This window comes from Mirounga leonina, unplaced genomic scaffold (assembly GCF_011800145.1).
Source record: "Mirounga leonina isolate KUSES-001 unplaced genomic scaffold, KU_Mleo_1.0 Mir_175, whole genome shotgun sequence".
Classification (NCBI taxonomy): domain Eukaryota; kingdom Metazoa; phylum Chordata; class Mammalia; order Carnivora; family Phocidae; genus Mirounga; species Mirounga leonina.
In genome coordinates this window covers 27,431,024-27,455,060 of record NW_023270453.1, presented here as the reverse complement: position 1 = coordinate 27,455,060, position 24,037 = coordinate 27,431,024, and the positions used below count along the sequence as shown (strand labels likewise).

Here is a 24,037-nt window from a genome sequence, read left to right as displayed (position 1 = left end):
TAAAAAGATGAGTGTTACTTTTATATCCCAGAGAAGCAATGAGTAAACAAATAAAAAATTCATTAGAGACAGGCTGCTATCTTTGAGATGAAAGTTTGATGTTAGCACTCGGCTTTCAAAAGCCTAAAACCCAGTCAGTGGGTCATTAGCTCAGCAGGCAGCCAAACTAAAAAAGAGTGATTTCGGGACACAGGCAGTGTTTGTGGTCTTCATTTCTTCAAGGTTTCAGAAATTAGCTTAGCGCTTCCCCAGATGGGAGGGGGGAATGCTTACTCTTAACGGCTACGGTCATGGTTATGTTGAGAAAATTAAATTTCAACTATGCTTTGGAGTCTTACTTGTAGTGTTTCTTCCCCAATTTCACTAGCACAGACGTAGGAGAGAAAAGTTTGGGAAGGAAACGAAGGAGTCTAGTATAGCGTGGTTCGCAGCTGGGATGAACTTTTCATTTTAAAAAAGCCATCAGCCCCAGGGCTGTAATTCAAGGCCATGGGATACAGCGTGCATACACCTGTAGATTTTTTCCTTTTTGGGCAACGCCACGCTCCTATTCAGTGGAAGGGCATGTCTCCTCTTTATGTCTTAAGGATGGAAATCTCTAGGAGGACACGAACTCAAACCTGGCCAATCAGGTCCATCCCTGCCGAGCACGGTGATGGGTCCAAGGAGGACCAATCAGAATCCTTCCCTGGCTTTAGCTCTATCTTTGCTACCTGGTCCCTGTGAAGAAGACCATTTGATTTTCGCTGGGTTTTCTAAGCCGAAGCAATGGCATGGAGGCCACCAGATGGCAATTACGCCAGCAAATGGAGGGAGCCAATTTGAAGTATGAAAAACTGTAAAAGGGCTAAACATAATGTGCAACAGAGCCGAGACATGAAGAAAGAGAGAGCTCTAACAACACAGCATATTCCTAGAATTAGGCATGCCTGAACGTGGGGCCCCATAAATCCTTCCTGCTCACATTGGGTGTTGCCTTCGTTGAGCCGATTTGAGTTGGGTATTCTTGACCACAACGGAAAGAATCTGCGCTCATTTAACATTATAAGGAAAGCCCTTCCCCGAAGTTGTCTGAATATGGGATAGAAGACTGACCATGTTCCACCTTCTATTTATTAGAGAGTTAGCTTCTCCAACTTCTGGGTTCTCTTGGAGATTAGGAAGTACTTTTTCCCATCAGACTGGGCTCCTAGGGCACTAAAAAGAGTATAGACTTTGGAATCTGTTACAGCTGGGTTGGAGTCCTGGATTCTTTAGCTAATTGCTGGGCAGGTTGCTTCACTTTCTGGAGCTCCAGCTTCCTCACTTGTAACTAAGATGAGCATGAGTGTCGCGCCCAGGTCCTGCCTAGATCAATTAACTCAGAACCCTGGAGGATGGAGTGCAGGCATGGAGAGTTTGCAAAAGCATCCCACATGATTCTAATGTGCCTCTGCGTTAGAGAACCTCTTGAGTCGAGATCTAAGGCAATAGCTCTCGAAGTAAGGGCCCCACACAAGCCACCTGGGCTCAACGCTAGCCAGAATCCCAAAGATCTGTAGAGGCACTCAGAGATCTGCCTTGTTAACAGACTTGCCAGGTGATTCTGATGCAGGCAGGCCGTGGACCACATATTGAGAAAAAAAATGCCTTAAGCTCTCTTTCATCTTTGATGTGGTAAGAATCTGCTGGATAAGGTATTGAGGGGGCAGTATTGATCAGAAAGGGAATTTTCATTTGAGCAGTAGAAAGTCTAAGGTTAGTTTTTAGAAGCGGTAGAATTAAGTGAGGGGAAAGGACATGGGTCAGCAGGACGTCGTCCAGATGGATGTAAGGAGGAGATGGTAAAATGGAGACTGCTGGAGACTACAGGTGAGGGAAGCCAAGAGTGCGGGCTGATGATGCTGGGTTGAGGAGCCAACAGAGGCCACTCCTGCTCCCGGATGTTCAAGGAAAAAGCCTTAACAAGGTGAAACAAAAACTCTTTAGAAATGGGAAAAATCATGGCACCTAAGTGGCTCAGTCAGTTAAGTGTCTGCCTTCAGCTCAGGTCATGATCTCCAGGTCCTGGGATTGAGCCCCGCATTGGGCTCCCTGCTCAGGGGGGAGCCTGCTTCTCCCTCTGCCTGCTGCTCCCCCTGCTTGTGCTCACTCTCTCTTTCAAGTAAATAAATAAAATCTTAAAAAAAAAAAAAAAAAAAGAAATGGGAAAAATCCCTAGGGCCATTCTAGGGAGGAGTTGGGGAGAACTTTGGGGGAATATATGGAGATCATGAAAACAAAAATTGGATTATTAATAAAAGCACTACATGGGCATGTATTGACTTTGGTAGAGGTCATTGTACATCAACCACATGTTCCCCGTCTACCCTGTGGTACTCATTCCCATGGCCACCCAGAAGGAGTTTAGAAGTGGGACAGGATGGGCTTATCCTGCTGCTGGCCTGTGTAGGTTGGCTGAGGATTGTAGTAATTATAGCTGTCTGCTGAGCTTTCTCTTGCTGCCTGAGTTTATCACCTGGAGCGAAGTTTGTGGAATTGGAAGCCAACCCATTTCCTGGCTCTCCTCCATAGTACTTGGAGATGGGACGGTTTCCTCGGTGGCTTCACTTAATTTTATTTATGTATTCCAGCATGGTTTTATAATGAAACTGCTTAATTCATTGAGAAAAAAGGGAAGGTGGAATCCCTGGGGATCCTCAAAATGTTGACGATCTTACCTTGATGGGACCATCCCAGCTATTAGAGACTGTGGTAGACAGCTTGGAATACACCCCCCAACCATGATGCTGGCCTTCTGGTGTTTAGGGGTTCTGCTGTTATCCCCTGTACTTGAGCGTGGGCCAGACTTCCTTCTAAGAATAGAATACATCAGAAGTGGTGGGGTGTCTGTTCTGAGACTAGGTTATAAAATATTGTGGTTTCCATTTTGCTGGAATTCCTTGCTGGGTTCCTGAGCCACAAAACTGTGAGATAGTGTTTGTTCTTTTAAGCTGCTATGTTTTGGGGTAATTTGTTGTGTGCCAATAAATAACTAATCTGGGAGCTTATATTTATTGTGTCTCCAAAGTTCAGGGAACCCATTAGGAAAATTCTGGAAGCACAATACCAATTATGTTCAATGTGGCATGAGGGGCTCTTCCCAGGCTTTGCTGTTAAAAGGAGACCAAGCTTCTAATGTGGCTGCACCAACTTCTAGTGGTGCTACAGTCTTCTCTCATTTCTCTGAGTCTTGATTTTCTTATCCAGAAAATAGAGATACCTTAAGAAATCAGAAGTATTGATAAAATGGTTCTTTACACAGAGAGGGTGGTGCTTTTTATGGGCCCCAAGAAACCCCCTAGTGAACATGTTTGGATAATCTGCTCCCCTTGAGAGTGGGAGGAACCTGTGACTATGATATCACTCCCTTGAATAAACGTCTAATCAACTGACTCTGAGTTAATCCAAAGGGGTGAGTTAATCCACCCAGGGTGGATCCTGGGTGGCCCTGACCTAATCAGAGGAACCTTTGAAAGGAAGTGAAGTAGTTCAAGAGGTGCACCCCTGCTTGCCTGAAGAAAGCAAACCATCCGTGTGGTGTCCTTCCTATAGGGTCACATGGAAAGGAACTGCAGGCGGCTTTTATAGTCTGAGGGCAGTCACTAACCCACAGCTGGCAAGAGCAGGGGAACCTCAGTCCCACCTCCACAAGGCACTAAACCCTGCTAACAGCCTTGGTGAGCCTAGAAGATTGGCCTCAAGCCTCAGATGACAATCAGCCCTGGCACCTTGAACTAGGCTGGGCAGATTCTGAGCAGAGGACCCACCTCACTCCTGCCTAGATCTCTGACCTATGAAAATTGCAAGATAATTAACATGTGGTTTAAGCTGCTAAAGAGGTAGTAACTCATGTCACAGCAATAGGAATTCACATTCAAGGGTGGGATGGACTCTGACCACTGCGTCTGGGACACCCCGGGCTGTTGCATGAGTGAAGGATTAGTAAAAGAACAGAGAGATGGGCTCCTCCCTTTCGGGGTGCCAGTGGGGGTGGGGCATGCAGGGGGAGCCCTCTGCTGAGCTGCTACCCCTAAATCATCCTCCCATATGCCCTCCTGGTTTGTGGTCCGCCTCCTTTGGGACTGGAGTTTGCTAACTGGGCCAGTGCAGTTCCCCAAAGACAAGCTTTTAGTACATGTTGGATTATTTCTCAAGAATCTGAGCATCGGTGGCAACACGCAGAAGTATAATAATTGAATGGCCAGTTTCCTCGGAGGGTAGTCAGTGTTTGCCCTTGAGAGAAGTGCAGGGAGACCTCACCCAGACTCAGCTCTGCAATAACTGGGGTAAAGCTGGTGAGGTCTCGGCATCATCCACGGGAGCAGACGGACTTACTGGGATCTCATTCCTGGGGCCTTGCCTTCCGTGAGATTGGGAGATAAGGGGGCCAGGAAGGTTCATCAGTGGTGTGAGGCTGGGCCCCTGAAGTGTGGCTGGTTTACACTGTGATGTGCTGTGAGTGTGGGATTCGCAACAGGCTCGGAAGGCTGGGCAGGAAGAAGACAATGCACCACATCTCCTTAATGTATTCATCTGGAACACATGTGGGAATGAGAACATGTTTATATACTCAGTTATGTAAAATCTATTATCAAAATTAATTTCATCTATTTCTTTGTACCTTTTTTGACATGGTTCCTAGATAATTTAAAATTTCGTCTTATCCCATGCATGGTATTTCTAGCAGGCAGAGCTGGTGTAGATAATTTAAAATTTCGTCTTATCCCATGCATGGTATTTCTAGCAGGCAGAGCTGGTAGTATAGACAAAGGAGTCTATACTAGAGACAGCCACGCTGAGAATAAAAATAAAACTTGGGTTTAAAAAATTAAAATGTGGTCAGTGCCTATACAGATCACGAGACGAGAAGTGAATCATGAATTTGTGACACACCTACATCTGTAATATTAGAGAATCAGTGAGAAGAGCGTTCCAGCCTCCTTGCTTTCTCCTTCCTTCCTTCCTTCCTTCCTCCCTCTTTCTCTCTCTCTTTCCTTTTCACTTTCTAGGAGGATGGTTTTCAGTGACCATACATCTACAAAATGATTTTCTTTGGGCCTTTGCTCTCCTAGCCAATGGGATTCGAATATCACTGTCCAGTAAACCTGTCGCAGACCTGAGGTCTCTCAACCAAAAGCCCACCTGAGTTCTTGGCTGGCTGGCAGCAAGAAAGTGGGGCTTTAGGAAAACTAGAGGCTGCTGTCCTGTCTTTTTTTTTGTCTTTTGCCATAAAGATATTTTATTTATTTATTATTGAAGTATAATTAACATAGAGTATTATATTTCCTGCGTGCAATATAATGATTCCGCAATTCTGTGCATTAGTCAGTGCTCATTAAGTGTGCCCTTAATGCCCTGTATCTATTTTAGCCAGAGGCGCCCACCTCCCCTCTGTCAGCCACCAGCTTGTTCTCTGTACATAAGAGTCTGTTCTTTTGTCTCTTTTTTCTTTTTTCATTTGTTTCTCAAATTCCACATATGAGTGAAATCATGTGGTTATTTGTCTTTCTCTGATTGATTTTACCTAGATTGATTTTACCTTCTAGATCCATCCATGTTGTTGCAAATGGCAAGATCTCCTTCTTTATGGCTGGGTGTGTGTGTCCCTGTGGATGGCCCTTGGGCTGCTTCCATATCTTGGCTAAATGGTGCTGCAGTAAATGTAGGGATGCACATATCTTTTCGAATTGGTGTTTTTGTATTCTTCAGGTATGGGAATTACTGGATCGTAGGGTAGTTCTATTTTTAATTTTTTGAGGAACCTCCGTACTGTTTTTCAGAGTGGCCGCACCAGTTTGCGTTCCCACCAGTGGTGCACGAGGGTTCCCTTTCTCTACATCCTCACCAACACTCGTTTCTGGTGTCGTTGGTGTTAGCCATTCTGACAGGGTCACGTGAGGTGATCCCTCACTGTGGTGTTGATTTGCATTTCCCTGATGATGAGTGATGTGGAGCATCTTTTCATGTGTCTGTTGGCCACCTGCATGTCTTCTTTTGAAAAATGTCTGGGTCCTCTGCCTTTTTTTTTTTTTTTTTTAAAGATTTTACTTATTTGTCAGAGAGAGCGAGCACAAGCAGGGGGAGCGGTAGGCAGAGGGAGAAGCAGGCTCCCCGCTGAGCAAGGAGCCCGATGCGGGACTCGATCCCAGGACCCTGGGATCATGACCTGAGCCGAAGGCAGACGCTTAATGACTGAGCCACCCAGGCATCCCTGCCATTTTTAAAGGGATTATTTGTGTGTGTGTGTGTGTGTTTGTCTGTCCAGTTGTGTAAGTTCTTCAGTTTGGATATTAACCCCTTATTGGATATGCCAGCTACTGTCCTCTGAAGAGGGCAGCTTCTTCTCTTCAGGCAACTGTTACCAGGAGGGCATGTGGTCCTAGTGCCACCACACCTTCCAGCTTCTCAAGGGAAGAATTCTGTGAAATCTCCCAATTCTCAAAGGTTGCAGGTTCACCTCTACCTTGCAACAACCTCTACAGACTCAACCGTAGATTCTCAGAGAACAGATTTCGTCCCAAAAGCTACCAGGAGGTGAGTTCCAGCCTATATCTTGAGCTCAGTCACAGCGTCCTGGTAGACTATTCAGGAAAGATAGTTCTGGCATCCATGGTACTGACATCAGGGGTTCAGAAGTCGGGCTGGGTACTAAGGAGAATGGCTGTAGCCTTTTGCAAAGTCTGTGGAAAGATGTAACCTCTTACGACAAAGCAGAAAGCTGTTGCTGCAAGGTGCCTTTCCTGATGACTTCTCCTCTGTCCAGTCCCAGCACAGCTCCATATGGACAGGGGTGGACACAGCACTCTTCTGCTGGCACAGAACCAGACTGGTGGCAAGGGACTCAGAGAGTTACTGGCATTTTGGAATTTATCAAATATCCCTGTCCATCTTGTCTCAGTCCTGGTTGGCTTGGAATCTTGCCTATGTTCTATGGCGTGAGGGATCCCTGTGGTCTGCCTTGATTTATCTCACCCCTACCTTTGTGTGGGGGGCAAAGGGTGGGTCTTGGTACCTATACTAGTTTGTGGGTTTGTTTTGGCATTGAGTATTTTGTTTTATTTTAAATCCTCTAAACCAGGAAATAACAAATTTCTTTTTTTTTAAAGATTTATTTATTTGAGAGAGAGAGAGAGAGAGAAAGCACAAGACGGGGGGAGGGTCAGAGGGAGAAGCAGACTCGCCGCTGCGTGGGGAGTCCGATATGGGGCTGGATCCCGGGACTCGGGGTTCATGACCTGAGCTGAAGGCAGGTGCTTAACTGACTGAGGCGCCCAAGTAACAGAAATTTCTGAATGAAAAAATATCTTGAGGCTCATGAAGGGGCAAGGAGAGAAGAGGGGTAATATTTATTGCACATTTTCTATGTTCAGAGCAGTTCAGGTGCATTTTCTGACGACTTTCTCAGAGGCGCCCTTCAAGGTAATGATATTTCCCTCTATTTGACTAACAAGGAAGTGGGGGCATGTGGTGGTTAAGGCCTGGCCCAGAACCAGGTGGTGGAGCTGAGACTCACATGTGGGGTGGGGTGGCGCTATGTTCTCAGGATCACCTGCACTTCAGGGATATGTATCTGTGGATCTGTAGAGATTCCCGGGCTGCGTCCTGATGACCGCAGTGGAGTGCACGTAGGTTCCAGAGCACCATGAAGATTTTCAAGAACAGTTTCAGTAGGTGAGCATCCTCTGGCTTTCGTAATTCAAGTTCAGCTGGAACTCCCTCCTCCCATCAAAGAAAAACAAAAACAAAAACTGATGTCTCACTTTTTAACACAGGGTTTGAATTTGGCCCCCAAATGGGAGGTGAGTGACTTTCCCAGAACCAAACTTCTTGGTGCTATGCAGTCTTACATAATTCTCATTGCCACCCCAAGTAGACGCTTCCCCCACTTGCAAACTGAGCCCCAGAGAGGCTCAGTTGCCTCCAAGTTTGTACAGGTGGGAAGAAGACAGAAGATAGCAGAGATAGGACCTAAACTTAGGTTTATCTAGACATTTCTTTAAAAGAGGGAAAAAAGGCCTCTAACCACTAAATTTTGCTGCTTTTCCCCTCTCGCTGCTGCCTGTCTGCGTCTTCGATGGCTTAACAAAAATAACCATTACCTATTGTCTTCCTGTCGGCGGGGAGGAGTCATTCTGTTTTGTTTCGAAGTGATGGGGGAGAAAATGGTTCATAAAAAGGAGGGTTTTCTGTTTTTCCTCTGCCATGCAGGACGCAAACAATTAGGAATTTCTCTATCAGAATGTTGCAACCGACACTGAAAGTTTTGTGGGTTTATGTTTCCTTCTTGCCTCCTGTTCTCCCAGAGCAGGTGCCCCGGCACGCAGGTGGACACGCGCACGCACACCGTCCATAGGATGCGAGGGGAAAAGCAGGCTTCGGCTTTGCAAAAAAGGGGAAATCGTGGAAAGAACAATACAGCATCTAGTCACGCAGCTTAGGAAAATAAAAAAGGAAAAAGCAGCAAGCCCTTTATGCTGACAGCCCTGTCCAGCTGAGCAGTCCGCTGGCGCTGAAATCCTACTTACAGTCATGAATTTCAATGCCGCTCTCCCGCCCAGGAGTGTTTGGGGGAGATAAAAGGCGAGCTGTATGCAGTGCCTCGGACCTGTTTTTCCGTTCTACACAACTTCCTGGTGTGGTTGCAGAACGTTTGACTCTCCAGATGTGAGCGCGAGGGTTTCGTTGGCTGCCCTGCAGTTATTGCCGTCTGCTTTTAGGCAGGTTTTTTGTGGCTTTTTTTTTTTAACTTTCTTTTTAAGGTCTGCTGAAGTCTGCATGCTGATGAGCTGCCAATTTGCATCGCGCGCCCTCCCAACCATCACCTGCCCGCAGCTCCACCATTACCCTACTTCTTGGGTCTCTGCTCTCCAATTCCACCCGCAGCCCTTGTTTCTCCTCCTCCTCTGGAGCCTGGGGAATTCTCCTGCGCTCACTGACTCTCACTGATGTTCTGCCTCGTTCAGGCAATGTGCCATCTGCCTGTTTCAGTCGGGGAGTTTGGATGGCGAAACCACAAGCAGGGGCTCTGTTTGACGAGGAAGGGTCGTGCCAGGGTGGGCGTACTCTTCGAGGTGGACCCGGGCCCCTCGGGTGTCCCCCCCCACCCTTCCACCCCTGCAAACAAGAGCTGATGAGGTGGTCGTTAAGCCGGGCCTTTGAGAGCAGTGTGCCCGAAAGGGAAGAACACCGGGTTTGGCTCTTAGTTCCAGCGTGTAAACTTCAGGGTCAAGCAGATGACTTAGCTGGGCCACCACGGGGGGTGTAGAGTGTTGTTTAGCTGGCGGCGGCAAGGACTTCGGAGCCAGGCAGCTGATGCCTACAGCTCAGCCCCACCACCCAGAGCCGCGTACCTGAGAGTCTCTCCACCTGCTTAAGCTTCTGCTTCCTTGTGGGTGGACCCTGGTGATGGCGGTACCTGCCTGGCCGGTTTGTGAGGATTAAGTGAGACAAGAAAGCTAATAAGGCCCTGCTTGCTGGTCACTTCCTCTGTCACCGCCTAGGCCCTTTACAAGAATTAGCATCTATATTTATGGTCCACTGATGGGTATATGGTATGATGCGAATGCATAAAAATAAACATATATTAAAAAGCATTTGTACCTATGTGTGCATGCAATCAGTTTAGATGTGTGTGTATATATATATATATATATACATATATATATATGTATATATATATATATTTGTGTAGATCTGTATGTATCATCATGTTAGGTAATATATGTTATATAGATCAAGTATATATATTGAGTCTATAAAATATAGATGGATACGTATAAATTATACAGATGGCTACAGAAATGATTTATTGTTAAAAAGGAAAAAGGCTATGTGCCAGGTGACGTGCTTTGCATGTTTTAAACACAGCTAGCTCTTGGAAGAACATTTCGAGGTGGGTACTATTGTCCCCCGTGTGTTCTAGATGAGGTGACTGAAGGACAGAGAGGCCGAGAGACTTTCTAAATGCCTCTCGTAGATACGGCTGTAGAGAGACAGTTATGTGTGTATAAATGTGTAGAGGAAGCCCTTGTAGAGTGCCGGCCTCCAGCTAAACGATCTTAGCGAGTCTCAGTGTTGGCTTCAGTCTCAATTCCTTTAGGAAATGGCACCATTCATATTAAAAGAATCCTTGGTGTTTTCATAACAAGCCACCCAGAAAATGTTTCACCTTTGAGATGATTGGTAAATTCTCTTCTCCAGGCCAGGTCTCTGTGGTCCAGGCAGCCATGGTGACCTAGGCACCCCCCCCCCCCCCCCCGAGGCAGAGACACACCCTTGGTGTCCCCCACCCGCCATTTTCCAGGTGAGTAGGACGCAGCGCACGGGGGAAACCGTGCTCTCAAAGGGGGGCTCTTCAGGATTGCCAATAGGGCAGCTGCTCTGGTCCACCCACATCTACATCCCTCAGGGCTGCAAATAATAGCAGTGACAAGCCCTGGTGTTATCCACGATTAAAGGACTCTGCTTTGGGATGCGAGAAAAACGTGGCCCTTGGTCCAATTCCACCCGTCACGTTGAAATCCTGAGCAACTGCACAAGGAGAATTTCATACCCTTCAGAAAAACCTGCACCTGGTGAATTTACATACCAATCTCTTGTGCACACCTGTGTGTGCACACACAAAACCTGTCTTTTTGAGTTTTCCAACAAAAATGACTGTTTTATATCTTCCCTCGTGAGGATGTTATTTTCAGTCCTAATTCTTCTCTTTATCAATGAAAAATTCACCACACAGAAAGGTTGGGACTGTGCATCAATATGTGGGTACGTGTAGGTACGTGCTCATGTATGTTTACACACACACACGTACACACATGCACATCAGTTGGCTCTCCCGACATGATAAGGGTCAGATCTGCAGGGAGAATCCAACAGGAACACCATCAGGAAGTTCGCTGAAAGCTGACTCCTCACCTGACAATAGTGGGCCTCACATGGGGCCCGGGAATGTGCTTTTTCAACAAGCTCATCAGCTGTTTCTGTGAGTGCATGAGTCTACACACATGAACGTGTGTGTGCATGCCTGCGTGCGAGGGACAGCGAAGTGCTCCGTAGAAACAGCCTTCTGATGCCATCATAAATAATCCAGGTTGTCAGGGTCTTGGGTGAGACACTGGGATGGAGATAATGGTTCTAAGTTCATTGAATCATATCTGCGATGTTTTATTTTTATTTTTTAACATGGAGGAGGTCTTACTATTTCATTTGAATAGTGTTGTAAGAGAAAAAATACAGTTGGGATCAGGTTGGGACTACCTCCCAGGCATTGTCCACATAAAGCTTAATAGCAGTGTCTGTGTATACACAAAGCATGCACATCACAAGCTCCTTTGGGCTTGTTTGCTCATGTCCTCCCAGACACACACAGGTGGGGGAGGGAGCAGGTGTCAAGCACTTGCATCCACCGGTCAAGTCTTTTAACAGACCTTTTCACTTCAGCCATTATTTTAATTTTCTTCATTTTACGTAAAATGTATAGGCTTACCTTCATTTTGGAGAAGAGCCTGGTTTGGGAGATCCTAACAGAGGCTACTGCTTTTGTTATCTAGACTTGCATCCCTGTATTTGGGCAGGGCAGGGACTCCGTTATGAGTCAGCATTTTAGGAGATAATTATCACCCTTCTCGCCATGTGCCAGGATAAAGCTAGTTAATTCATTTTTAAAATTAATACAGCCTCCCATATTCTGAAAGGAGAGACCCAGAAGCCTAGGCTCGACGCCACCACCACCATCAGTAACGGAGCAGAATTTGTGGAAGAGGGCATAGGCTTCAGCGTCAGGCAGATCTTCACGTGGACCGTGCTTCCAGTAGTCGCTAGCCATGACGGGGCAAATCATATGACCTGCCAGTCCTTCTTGTCTTCATTTATAAAATACTATCTTCCAGGAACTTTCATCGGGCAATGGAAGTTGGTGTGGACCTGCACAGTCCTATGCTCGAGGAGTTTACAGAAAAGGGACCACTGGATATACTTGAAATGGAGTAATTAATACTAGGAAGACAACCTACATTGTGGAAAGAGGATTGGAGAACGAACATCAGCCTTTGGCACTTAGGGTAAGATTTCTCATTTCTAAAGTGGAAAGCTAAAAGTTCTCCATGGGCCAGGAGAGAATACATATACCCCACTCCGGTTAGGACGCCCCTTCTAGGATGTCGAACTCGCCGCTTGCTTGATGTGTGACCTTACCTCATACATCATAGGAGCTTACAATTCTGTCACGGAGACGCTCTCATTTATTCTGCACAACAATGTTAAGAGGTAGGTGTTATCACGATCCTGAATTGCGGAAGAGGAGACTGGGGCACAGAGCTTTGGTTTAGCTTGCCCTGGGCTCTAGCTCGCAAGTGACTGGATCCGCACCCTAGATTTTGTTTAGTCTTTGTATGTGTTACCAACGTGATAGGGATAGTAAGACAATTAAATGAGATAGGATTAAGATGGCGTTAAGATACCTAAATGGGGTCGTGATTCAGCCCTCATGGCAACATTAAATAATTCAATGAAATAAGGCGCACAAGAGCCTGGGCAGGATTCTTGGCTCATAGTAAGCCCTTGGGAAATGGATACCCTAGCTCTCGTGCTCATGTTTATCTTCTTCACCCATACCTCCCCGCCCCCCAAAACTGTATTAATGACTTGCTCGTATGTTTTGTTTGAAATGCGCAATTTTTGGCAACATTTCCTTGCTGGGGAATCAGTCGCCTGAGTAGTGGTTTCTTTCTTAAACATTGCTGGTTACTTCCCCAGACTTCTTTGGGAAGATGAATGCGGAAGGAATGCCCGCCGAGCCCGGTGGCCCGGTGCTCCTGCAGGAGGCGGCTGGGTCGGCCAGGGGCACGGGCAGCCTCCCACTCACCCCGTCGCCCAGGCAGCACCCACCCCCCAGACCCCCCGTGGGCCCAACTGGGGCCACGCGTGTGCATGTGGACTCTGCTGTCCCCAGAAACGCACGGAAGCAAAAGGACTCAGAACACCGACTCGCACGTACCTTTTCAGACTAAGCTTTTATTTTTTGATATTACAAACCAGTTTTTCTTTATTCACAAACCACTGTAAGTGATATAAACACTAATTTCTAAAGACAGATATACACGTTTTCTGGGTTTGCAGATTGCGTGATGTGTGTGTTAAGAAGTCACTATATGCCACACATAATTTTTTCCATAATTCATAATAGCAATAGTTATTTAGATAAATGAAAACATTCCAAATAAATACTGTTTAAAAAAATCCAAAATGTTCGTTTACATCTCTGACATACATTTTAAAATGACTTATTGGCATCTTGGCGGAGTGCCCAGACAAAAGGTTTTTGTAACATCGTGTGGCACTCACTTGCGCTAAATGATTTTATTAAAATTACATACAGTCATGGGGGAAAGTACAGCTCATTGATGAAAATCAAAACTGCAAATTAATTTTACTTTAACCAACACAGTAAGAATTCTATGTTTGTGATTCCAAATACACTGCAAATTCTGGATTTTTTTTTTTTTTTTGACATCGGAGGCCATCGGGAGAGAGCTTTTGATTCCCCCGAGCCCCCTGTCCCTTCCACGTTTCTCCCCTCCGGGGGCAGGATGCCGGAGCATTTTAATTGAGTGTTTTCTTTAAACACACCCACCGGGCACCCATGGTCCTAGCACTGTCCTCCAGGTGGGGGATTGAGAATGTCTCCGTGATGCTATAAAAACAGCCCCTCGCCCCTCCCTCCCCCACCCACATCAGTCTGCTGAACAGAACGTCTGACATGCTTGCTTCTGGCTGCTAAGCAGGTCCCCTCCCCCCCGGTCCTCTCCAGATCCTGAGCATCTGTCTTAGATATCGAAGCTACAGAAACTTTGTTTTCAAATCTTGTGAAACTTTATTGATGGTTTAATATCCAACCGATCTTACTGCATGCACATAGGATGACAAGAGAAAGCTGGATCACAAACACTTTTTTTTTTTTAAGTTTTGTTTGGTTTTGTTTGAAAGCAGAGTTGTTAAAGCAGATTGGCAGGTTCACAGCGGTGAGTTGATAATTGACTGAAGGGCGTGCCATAGGACCTAGCTGTACACAGGGAGACTGACCTATGGCAGCGAAAACTACTGGAGGCGGCTGGCCGCTGTTTGTTTGTTTTTTTATTTAAATACAAAAACAGGAAGACCCGTGACAGATACCCCAACTTAGGTTAACTTGTAAACAGGACAACATGGAAAGAGTTCAAACAGAAGGAGTACAAACTGCAATTTTTCCGCTGTGTCACTCTGGCCCTGCTGCTGAGGTGGGTGGGGGGCGGAGCTTTGCTCTTGGGCGGGGGCAGGGGGCGAAGAGGGTGGAGCCTACTTTTTTTTTTTTTTTTTTTGCTTCCTTCTGACAAGTGTCCTGGGCCTTGGAGACAGAACTAAAGATAGATACTGGTTTGAGAGAATCCTTGGGGACCAGGCAGAGGAGGAGGGCCGGCTCTCACGGACAGAAAAATTGCAGATTGCTCACAACACAGTCATGTTTCAAAAAGTACCAAGCTGATGAAAATACCATGATTATCTCTACTCAATGATTGCAATACTTGTAAAATGCTTCTATAAATCCGAATATGATTATCATGTAATTCCATAAAAATTATACATCTGTCTCTAACAGTTCTACTTAGGCTAAAACTAAAGCTTCATAGACTGTTTCTAGAACTTAACAACTCCACTGCACAGATGTAAATTTTATACATTTTTTTTTTTAACTGGTACAAAGAATTTAAGTTTTTATTACTTTCTTTTTTTGGAAAAAAAGAAAAAAATAGAAACAGTGCTTTTTATCACCTTTTTATTAATGTTATTTTTTTCCCTCCCATAATATAAAAGTCAGCAATGATATCAATAATTTATTATACTGGAAGAAATATAAAAAGAATGCTTGTTGATGGCCTAACTACCAGTTTTTGCCTAAATAACTAGCGGCTGGTTGAGAAGCTGAATACTACCAGGTGGAATGGTTTAAAGGGTGGGTTTGCACAGCTTCATTCAACTTGGATGCACAAGGTGCTTTTAGAAGCACCCCCTTAACAACATAACCTTTGGCTTGAACTCAATGAGTAACTTAGAACCGCTGACATATGATTGTTGGTGCAGTGGGTCGTTTGGATTCGTCAGTTACTATTTCGTGTTTCCTTTTAGCCCAAATCCCGGTCCCCATCCCCTAAGACCCTCCCACCCTTCTCCCGCTCGTAAAATAAAATAATGCAGATGCAGAAAAAAATGACTATTGTAGTCACTTACACTCTTCCCGGACAGCTGATAACCCCAGTAGCTTAAGATTCAGCATATATAATTCATTTACATGATATAGCACTCTGGATATGGCCCTAAACCAGTTTTTATTCATAGCTAGCGTCTCTCTATTTCAACCACAGAAACTCCTACAGCCAGCAACCAAACTACGGAACCTTCAGAAATTAAAGACCCACAATATTAAAATACACAGAACAAAATATCTGAGGTATAAGATAAAAAATGTAATTTTTTTCCTTTTTTTTTTTTAAATTTTTAGAGCTGCTAAAATGATGTACTACTGCGTGTATTGCAATACCCAGGCCTCAGAAAGCTTCCTCTCTCCCCACATTGGAAGGTTTTAATGGTTTTGTCATTTAGTATGGAGCAAAACGGTTGTATCCCCCTCGGTATATACTAGCCTGCAATGAAGAAAGAACGAGACCCACATCATCAGCATGGCTCCTAGTCTTGGCATCAGTCAAGGGTGCAAAAGCATTCTGAAACAAAGCAATTTGAGGGGTGTGTTTTTTACATTTTCCTTTTGCAACACGTGGATCATCAAAAAAAGACTAATGTGAAAAATAGACACTCAAAAGCAACCGAAATGGAGGCACCCGCCACCCATCCCAGGTCATTCTCAGAGAACTAACAGCAGGACCAGGCCTGACCTCCCCCAGTGGCTCTTTCTGCAGAAAATCCCTGCAAGACCAAATTCCGTCGGCCAGTCCTGCTAGAGAAAGACTCTGACACGGGCTGGGCAATGGAAGGGTTTGCCCTGTCTCATTTTGTTTGCTTGTTTGATTCATTAATGTGACATTCCGCCAGGCAAAGCTCAGTCTACACCAAGAGGCCGAACATAGACAGCTGATGGGATGCAGCGATTCAACTCTCCTTTCCAACACATTCCTCAAGCGGGCTAGGTGTTGAGGCAGAGTTGCTGAGTGCAAAATCAGGATGAAAATTTAAGTCAACTGCTTACTTGACTTGGCTCAACAACCTGGATGGAATTTGCTCTTGAGAGGGGAGTTTGCAGATGAATTGCTTGATGTAACTGAGCTTGTGCAAAATAATACGTTTCCAAATCATGGCTGAATCTCTATGACCAAGCTCCAGTGACTTGTCTGGTCATGGCTCTAGATGGCTATGAGGTGGCACTTAACTATTTCCTTTTTTTTCTAAAAGTACTGGCGATTCAAATGAATGCCTATGGGGATTTATTTTTAGGATAAGGACTGATATTCTTGATCCCAAGCAGAAAACTGCATGCCAAAAGCTTTGTAATGATTGCATACGCTCTCACGTGATGGGCACGTCTTACTGTACTCAAGAGTTTTAGTGCATAGAAGTTTGAACAAGTACAGGCAAATTCACCCCACCCTCACCTCCCACTTTTGCCCTCCCCCACCCCCACCCTTCCCAAAACAAAAACCCAGGCTCCCCCCACCCAAAAACAAAAGACAACTCCCAAACCCAGCTGATTCCTTCTAATTAATTCCTTATGTACTAGGCACACACACAAAGTGTGCCCCTCTCTCTATTTTCTTTCCTGGGCGACTATGACTTTAAACATGAATTGTAATAGGGGAGGAGAGGCAGTCAGATTCTCAGCTGCCTGACAGCAGAGGCCTGGAAGTGTGCAGCTTAGCTCCTCTGAAGTCTGTGCTGGGGCTGGAACCTTGGGGCTATGTGAATGAGCAGCAAGGGAGGGAAAAAAAAAAGAAAAAAAAAGTTCTGCATTGACACTGCATTCTGTTAGTGATGGATTTAATTATCAAAATGACTAATTATTCCATTAAGGTAAGTGCTCTGCTAGGTGAGACTTGCAAAATTAGAAATATAATAACTTACATGCACTACATTGCCAAGAAATTAAGACATTTATCAAGTTTACTGGGAGGATTAATGTGGCATTTTAGCTGCTGTTAGCACAAGAGACAAATTCAATTAAGGGAAAGTGCAAGGACGTCAACCGTCAACCCATACTAAGGTCCCAGCTGGGGGAAGGGAAGGGGAGGAGGAGGGACTGGTACTCACCATGGCACCAACGCTGTAGGTGGGGGCTGGAGCAAGTGTGTGGTGGTAGGGGTCGGCAGCATAAACTCGTCCGTAACTGGAAGGAAAACACGGGTGGAGATTAATCCATAATATGCAGTTACAAAATCATAATCACAACCGTAAAATACAAAAATACCAAGACAGTGGGGAGGGGCCCTATTCTTCTTCAGAGACAGGGAACACGTTCCCATCTGCCACATAACATGAGAGAAGTCCAACTGGGTCCAACACATTCTTCTGTCCATTTACTATTGCTGGCGAGGTAACAATGCATTTTCCTGTCTCGGAGAACCGTGTCTACACTGCTCTCGGGGCTACCACGGAGCCTGAGGTAGGCAGAAGAAACAACTTGAAAGAGTGGTCTTCGAAGCCCAGTACCCACAAAGAACATGTCTTTTATTCTCAAGAGAGACGGTCTTTTCTCCTAATTTAGCTGTTACCAGTCAAGCAAGACAAGGTAGGTCACAAAGGGTAAAGCGGCCCAGTCGGTGCAGTGAGGGTCTGACATCTCAGAAGAGAAAATAACAGATGTACTTGAACAGGAGGACCGCTGAAGGGTCTGTAGGACCTTTCCCCCCACGCCCCCCACTCAAGAATTAGTCTGATTTGATTTTGATCCTATCACCCCAGAACTTCTACCTCATCAATCAATGGTCGGGTTCTGAGAAGGGACACGTTTTGAACAATATTTCTTGAGGACGAGATCTCATCTTTGAGTTTTTTCTCTGCCTCTCTCCCATCCTCCTCCCTCCACTGCCATGCCTTCCAGGACAGGCTTTGGAATAAAAACAAAGAGATGGATGCCTGCTGAATGTCTGGAACTGAATGCAGCAATAAAGCAGAAATTAAGGTTCAGGGAGTTTAAGTTATTTGTTCAAGGTCACAGGGCCAAACGGAGTCAGAGCTGATCCTTGAATCTCTCAGGGCACCCTGTATGCTCTTTCCGTGGTGTCTAGCACCCTCACTTGAATGATCGGCCAGGTATCTTCTTGGAGACAGTTTGAACATTGGCCTTTTAGTAATGATCAGAGCTGAGGTGCATTAAGCTAGGTTAGGTTCCCTGGAAGAAGAGTCTGAAATGGAGATTCTTATGCACATGCTTTGTCGAGGAGTGCTTTCAAAAGGAGGGCAGACAGGCAAGATGGTTGGAGAATGAGAAAATAGAGAAGCAAGGATATGGTCTGAGCTGGAGACTAACTTCTACCTGATCCTGTGAACTGCACCCCAGAGTTGATCTGCCCATGGAAGTTAAGCGTGAGCTATGGGCTTCCATAAGGAATGGAGGATAACTTCTGGGTGAAAACGACTCTCTTTGGCAGTGGGTAGTTCTCTGAAGGAGGGAGCAGCTGTGCACCATTAGCAGCCAATGCTCACAGCAGCTGGGGGATGCGGGTACCGGCCACTACATGGGATAGATGTCCATTATCAATGGCTTGTGACTCTTGGACTTTCCTTTAGGGGATGAAGGAACAAGGCAGGAAGAGATGGTTTGTCTGCACTATCAACCTTAAGCTCACCTCCCATCTCTTATTAAAGTCTCCATTTGCATGTATTTATATTCCTTTCCTGTTTTTCCCCCATTTTCCTTCCAGTCTTCTTTCTCATGATTGGAGGATAAGAATGTACTAGATGGACGTCATGGAGTCTGGGACAGTGGGAAGAAGATTGGGTGAAGGTTTTTAACTCTTAGGGTCCGAGTTAGACCCCAAATGGAAAAGAAATATTTGATTATACCAAGTTCTCCTCAGCTGTGTCCTACCCCTAAAGCCTTCTTGCCTATTTCAAAGGTCACTGAGCTCAGATAACCTAGATGAGGCCTTTTGCTTCAACACACAGTATTCTCCTGATCCTCCAAAGCAGGGACATGAATAGATGTTTCTTTTTTGAGGTGACCCTCTCAGGGAAACTAACAGTCAACCCCTTCTTGCTTTTCATTCTTTGGGACACCCTTGAGTGATTTGGCTCAAGCAGATGGCTTTCAGTCAACGACACTCCCTCTCTCTGGGAAGAAGAACAGATATAAGTCCAAGCCAGAGGGTGTATTAAAAGGAGGAGGATGAAGTTTTTGAAGAAATCTTATATTCACAGAGGTCACCCATGAAAGTTGGGCCTCTGCCCACATAACTAGAAGTAGAGGTGAATAGCGGTAAAAGGACATGATATATGACTTTGGTGCTGATTTTCATTTTGTGAGAAAAGAGTCTGTCACTGGTCTAGAGAAAAAAAGAAACCACTAATAGGATTATTTTAATGCACTTTCACCCAGCAAAGCTGGTCTTACGAACAAGACATAAAATGCAAAGATAAACTGAAAATCCTTGGGAATTTAGTAAATGATGCCAGAGCATCACTTATGATGATACTCCTTCAAAACGAGTATGAAAATGCCAATTTCAAGAAATTATTTTTTTTAGAATTTGGGGAATGGTTTTACTGTGGCAAAAATTTCCTCTTTTGAGGAGATAACATATTGGTAGTCTGAATGCATTCAGCGAGAACGTAGCTCCCACCTCTTCCCTCCACGTACTTTAATGGCAAATTCTTATTTGCCTATATAACACTGGGCAGAGCTTCAACCTTTGTGGAAAACCCAAGGTAACAATTTGGCAGTACTCTTTTCCAAGGCAAAAGAAAAATACAGCAGCACTGAACTATTCCTCGTAAATGAGCGGGCTCCTTTTCTCCTCGGGGTGACCTCTACCTTCAGAATCCGATGGTTTTATTATGATTAATAAATTTCATTTCCACAGAGGAAAAGGGACCATGTCAGCTCAAACTGAAAGCAAGGAGGCTTCTTTTCAAATGCTAATTTCTAAACACGCCCTTGTGTGACACTACAGTTTAGACACAAGGTTATTAGGGAAGACGTGGACTGGAGCGCAGCTCTTGCGGCAGAAATGCCAGGCACGTCAGCGACCTAATGTCCTCAGAGATGGCTAAGCACAGCCCAGAGGAAAGATGGCAATTCCCAGGGACCTCGATGGGAGTGATGGGGAAATGTCTTAACGACCGCCATGTTATGAGTGACCTACACATATCATCACCCTCCACGCCACCCATCCCTTTGGCAAAGTGGGCAGTGATGCAGTCAGGTCATGATGCTTCCATGTCCCCACATCCCATCCATCAGAAATTATAGATGAACTCTTCCAGGTGTCTACCTGACTCCATTCACGCTATTACCACCCTAACATAAGCCACCAGGATTTCATCAGAATCAAATCCACAACAGCCTTAAGTCTTGTCTCTTCGGTTCTACTCTTGCCTCTACAAACTACCAGCCACTTAACCTCTGTAGCTAACCCATCTACCATCTATCTGTCTACTGTCCTGTCCTGTCTATCCATCCATCATCTATCTAGTTAAATATAAATCTAAACATATCACTTCCATGCTTAAACCCCTTCAGTGGTTTTCCATCGATCCCAGAATAAACCCAAACTTGCATGAGTTACCCCTGCTCGTCTTTCAATCCTCTCTTCCTACCCTCTGCCCCTTGCTCATTGTGCTCCACGCACACTGGCCTCATTGCTACTCCGTGAACACGTGCAAATTCATTTTCTCCTTACAGTCTTGGCACTTGCCTGCCCTTCATGTAACGTAGCAAGTCTCTTAACAATTTTGTTTACTTATCTCCCTACCTGGTTATTGACCCGTCCCGCCCCTGCCAGGAAGGGGATCTTATACAGGGGATCTTATTTATTTTACTCCATTTACCCATGGGAGGTGGGGCCAAGTCTGTTTTGTTCGCCTTTTTTTTTTTTTTTTTTTAATCTCCAGCATCCACCCAAGCACTGGCCACAGTGCAGGTAAACAAAGGGCCAAGCCAACGTCACTGCGGGAGTAAAGGCACCAAGAGGGAGGAGTAAACAGGAGAGCAGACACTTGCACCCGTCCTTAGGATTCTGTCAGCAGCCAAGATTCTTCCAGGTAGGCTTTCTGAAGATTCTAGGTCAGCTGTTCCCAGAGACATTCAAAACCCTTCAAGACATTCAGAAAATAAGGTTCTGGGGACTCTGGGAATACAGAGTGTGTAATTTCACATCACCGCTGAGAGTTCACAGAACACGGGCCAAGATGCCATCAAGCTCATCAAAGCCCTTTAGGGAAAAGCCAACCAAACAATGAAATAGAAGATAACAGCTTTCCTGGTGACCTCACCATGGCTTGCAGCCATGCCATTATGAGCCCACCTTTTTTCGACCTTAGCAACAAGTGAAAACCAGGAGGCCACCCATGGTGCTAGGGAGAGCACAGGGCACGGGGCAAGAAGATCCAAGTTCAAGTTCTGCCTTTGCAATGTCCTTTCTCAAAGACTAGGCAAGTCGCTCTCTCTGAGCCTCATTTTCCTGTTCATGAAGTGGTCTTGTTGGGTCTAAGCCTTGTCTAATTCATAAAGTGCATGGAAAGAAACCAGGTACATTTTACAGTCCAAAGCAGTCTACAGATACGAAATTACGATGCAGGGGATCTTATACAGAGTTTGCCAAGCCAGGCTCTCACTCCTGCCTAGACTTCTGGTCTGTAGAGGCAAGGGAAAGATTCTCTTCTAACATGATTGCATGTAGTTCTAGCAGTCAACTTACAGATACTTGTGGAGGTAAGCACTATCTAATTTATGAGTTACAGATGTAGTTAGAAGTGCTGTGTTTGAGCCTAACGTTATGTTGGAGTAAAATGAATAACTATGCTGCCCGTTGAGTGAGAAACGAGAACCTGTGTTTATTAAAGTGCTTCGTGAACTCTACTGGCAGATGCAAATATTACTTATTATTAAGATCTGAATTTAGTTGAAACAAGCTGGATTATAATGAAATACAGTAGAGCTGTGTTGGTACCCACACCAGGATTCTAGCGCGGTGAAGTGATTTTCTTACAGGGACATAGTAAGAACACTAATTTCACTCTCTGTATTTTACTCGGTATATCTCAATTAAGAGCCTTTATGCCTCCTCAGACCTTTATTCTTCCTGTAGCATCACTTCCCCATGCCTCCTGTCCCAGAGATAGCGGGCAAGACCCTGGGGGAGAAGGGGAAGTGAAAAACCCTCACCCCCCAGATGAAGTTCCCGGTGGCGTGTAGCTCTCCTGGACAGCCGCACTGCAGCAACGACGTCTGGAGGACTGTGCCCCCACCACACACAGAAGTGTTGCAGAGTATGCTTTTCAAAGAGTATGCCTTCCCATCCCTGGGGTGTCTGCCCTGTCATCAGCAGCTATAGCGCCCTCCTAATTATATCTAAGATACAGTCTGAAAGACATTTGGGAAAATGAATCCATGCCGGTCACACACGTACAACACAGTATACAAAGGGGGTACCATACCATAACCCTGCGGTTCTAAGAGCCTGCTATTTGGAGAGCGATGGTTAAGCTAAGGGGTATTTCCCTTCCCTTCCCTTCCCTGTGGAGGGTCCACTGAGGTCTGGATCCCAGAATGGCTCGCCCTGGTCTGGGTGTCTGAGGCACCCCGTGAGAAGACAGAAGCTAACCTGCCCAGGAAGAGGGGCTCCTCATCCCACCCAGATGTTCATCCCACTTCAGCACTCTGGTTTTCCTGAGCTTTTCCAATGAAAAACCAAAGGACTTTCAAAAGAAAATCCTTTGGTTTTCATTGCTGCTGGGATAATCCACTGATTGATAGGTTGTTGCTTTCCCCTCATCCAGAAAGAAAGCATCTGGAACACCATTCCAGGTCAGGCATTTTTTTTGCGTTTGGGAAAATGCTCTGCTCTTGGCAATTGTCAGTGGCTGGAAAGGAGCTACAGCTAATATCAGTCAGGAAGAGGAAGAAAAAGAGCACATAGAGGGTATGTGGGCTTCGGAATTCCTCAGCTCTGCCCCAGCTATTGCATTAGTTCCTTCCCTGATCCAACTGCAAATCAATCCATTTTCAAAAATAGAGTGTTATAGGCATTTATATTTTCCAACTGACCCATCTCACACTCATCACTAATAAACATGCAGCAGAACAGAGTAAGATGCCACAGTCCTACTGAAAGAGGTGGAAGACTTCTGACAAATCCCTTGGTGATTCTGGACTGCAGGATCTGACAGGTCCCCTTGGCTTGTGGGGTTTCTGTGGCTCAGGATGGAGACAAAATCCCTCATTTCAAAAGATGAAGGGAGGCAGCCCAGAATATGGGAGGCCGCAGAAGCCCTTTCCAATTCCTGGTTTGGGATAGCTTGAGCTATCCTGCAGATGAATGGGCTCTCACTTTCATGCAAACAAACATCTACCAGACAACCAAGAAGGCTCAGGGTGCAAACCCTCCTTTCTCAAATCGTAGAACATCACAACTTGAGGCTGTATAGTCTGGGTTAGCATAATGTGCACTGGTTTGAGAAGATCTTAGGATAGAAATGGTAATAATGGCCAAGATTTGGGGCCAATCTTTCAGGGTCATTCAGAGCAAAGACAATGAGTTAATCTCTGTCTACCGCAAAGAGACACGGAACAGCTGGTGCCCATCAACCTGTTTCCACAGGAAGAAATAAGAGGATTCATAGGACCCCCTACCACACATCCTGGATTGCCACAATAGGGGAAAAATCCTCTTGAAAGTATTAGGGTGGGAACCACTTGAATGTACTGGGAAAGAATTTAAAGGGAGATGGGTTAGAAGGGGATGTCCCCGTTCACTTTCGTATGGAGAGTCGTCTGAGGGCTCAGTGGCCTCAGTGAACATACCCACTAAGGAGACAC

The 24,037-nt window shown here is 45.4% G+C and overlaps 1 protein-coding gene across 6 annotated transcripts in view; it reads right to left on the bottom strand.

Moving 5' to 3' along the window:
* Positions 1-13,012: 13,012 nt before the first annotated feature.
* Positions 13,013-24,037, bottom strand: part of RBFOX1 (RNA binding fox-1 homolog 1) — a 334,649-nt gene continuing 323,624 nt past the window's right edge. For 4 of the 6 annotated variants that reach the window (XM_035022226.1, XM_035022231.1, XM_035022229.1 and 1 more), the window contains 2 exons: positions 17,311-17,386; positions 16,693-16,958 (listed from right to left, as the gene is read on the bottom strand). In XM_035022226.1, coding sequence (XP_034878117.1) covers positions 16,811-16,958; positions 17,311-17,386 — 224 coding nt within the window. In that variant the 3' untranslated portion in view covers positions 16,693-16,810. Of the gene's footprint in view, positions 15,774-16,692; positions 16,959-17,310; positions 17,387-24,037 lie in introns of those variants that run through there. The other 2 variants (XM_035022228.1, XM_035022232.1) reach the window with 2 other exon arrangements.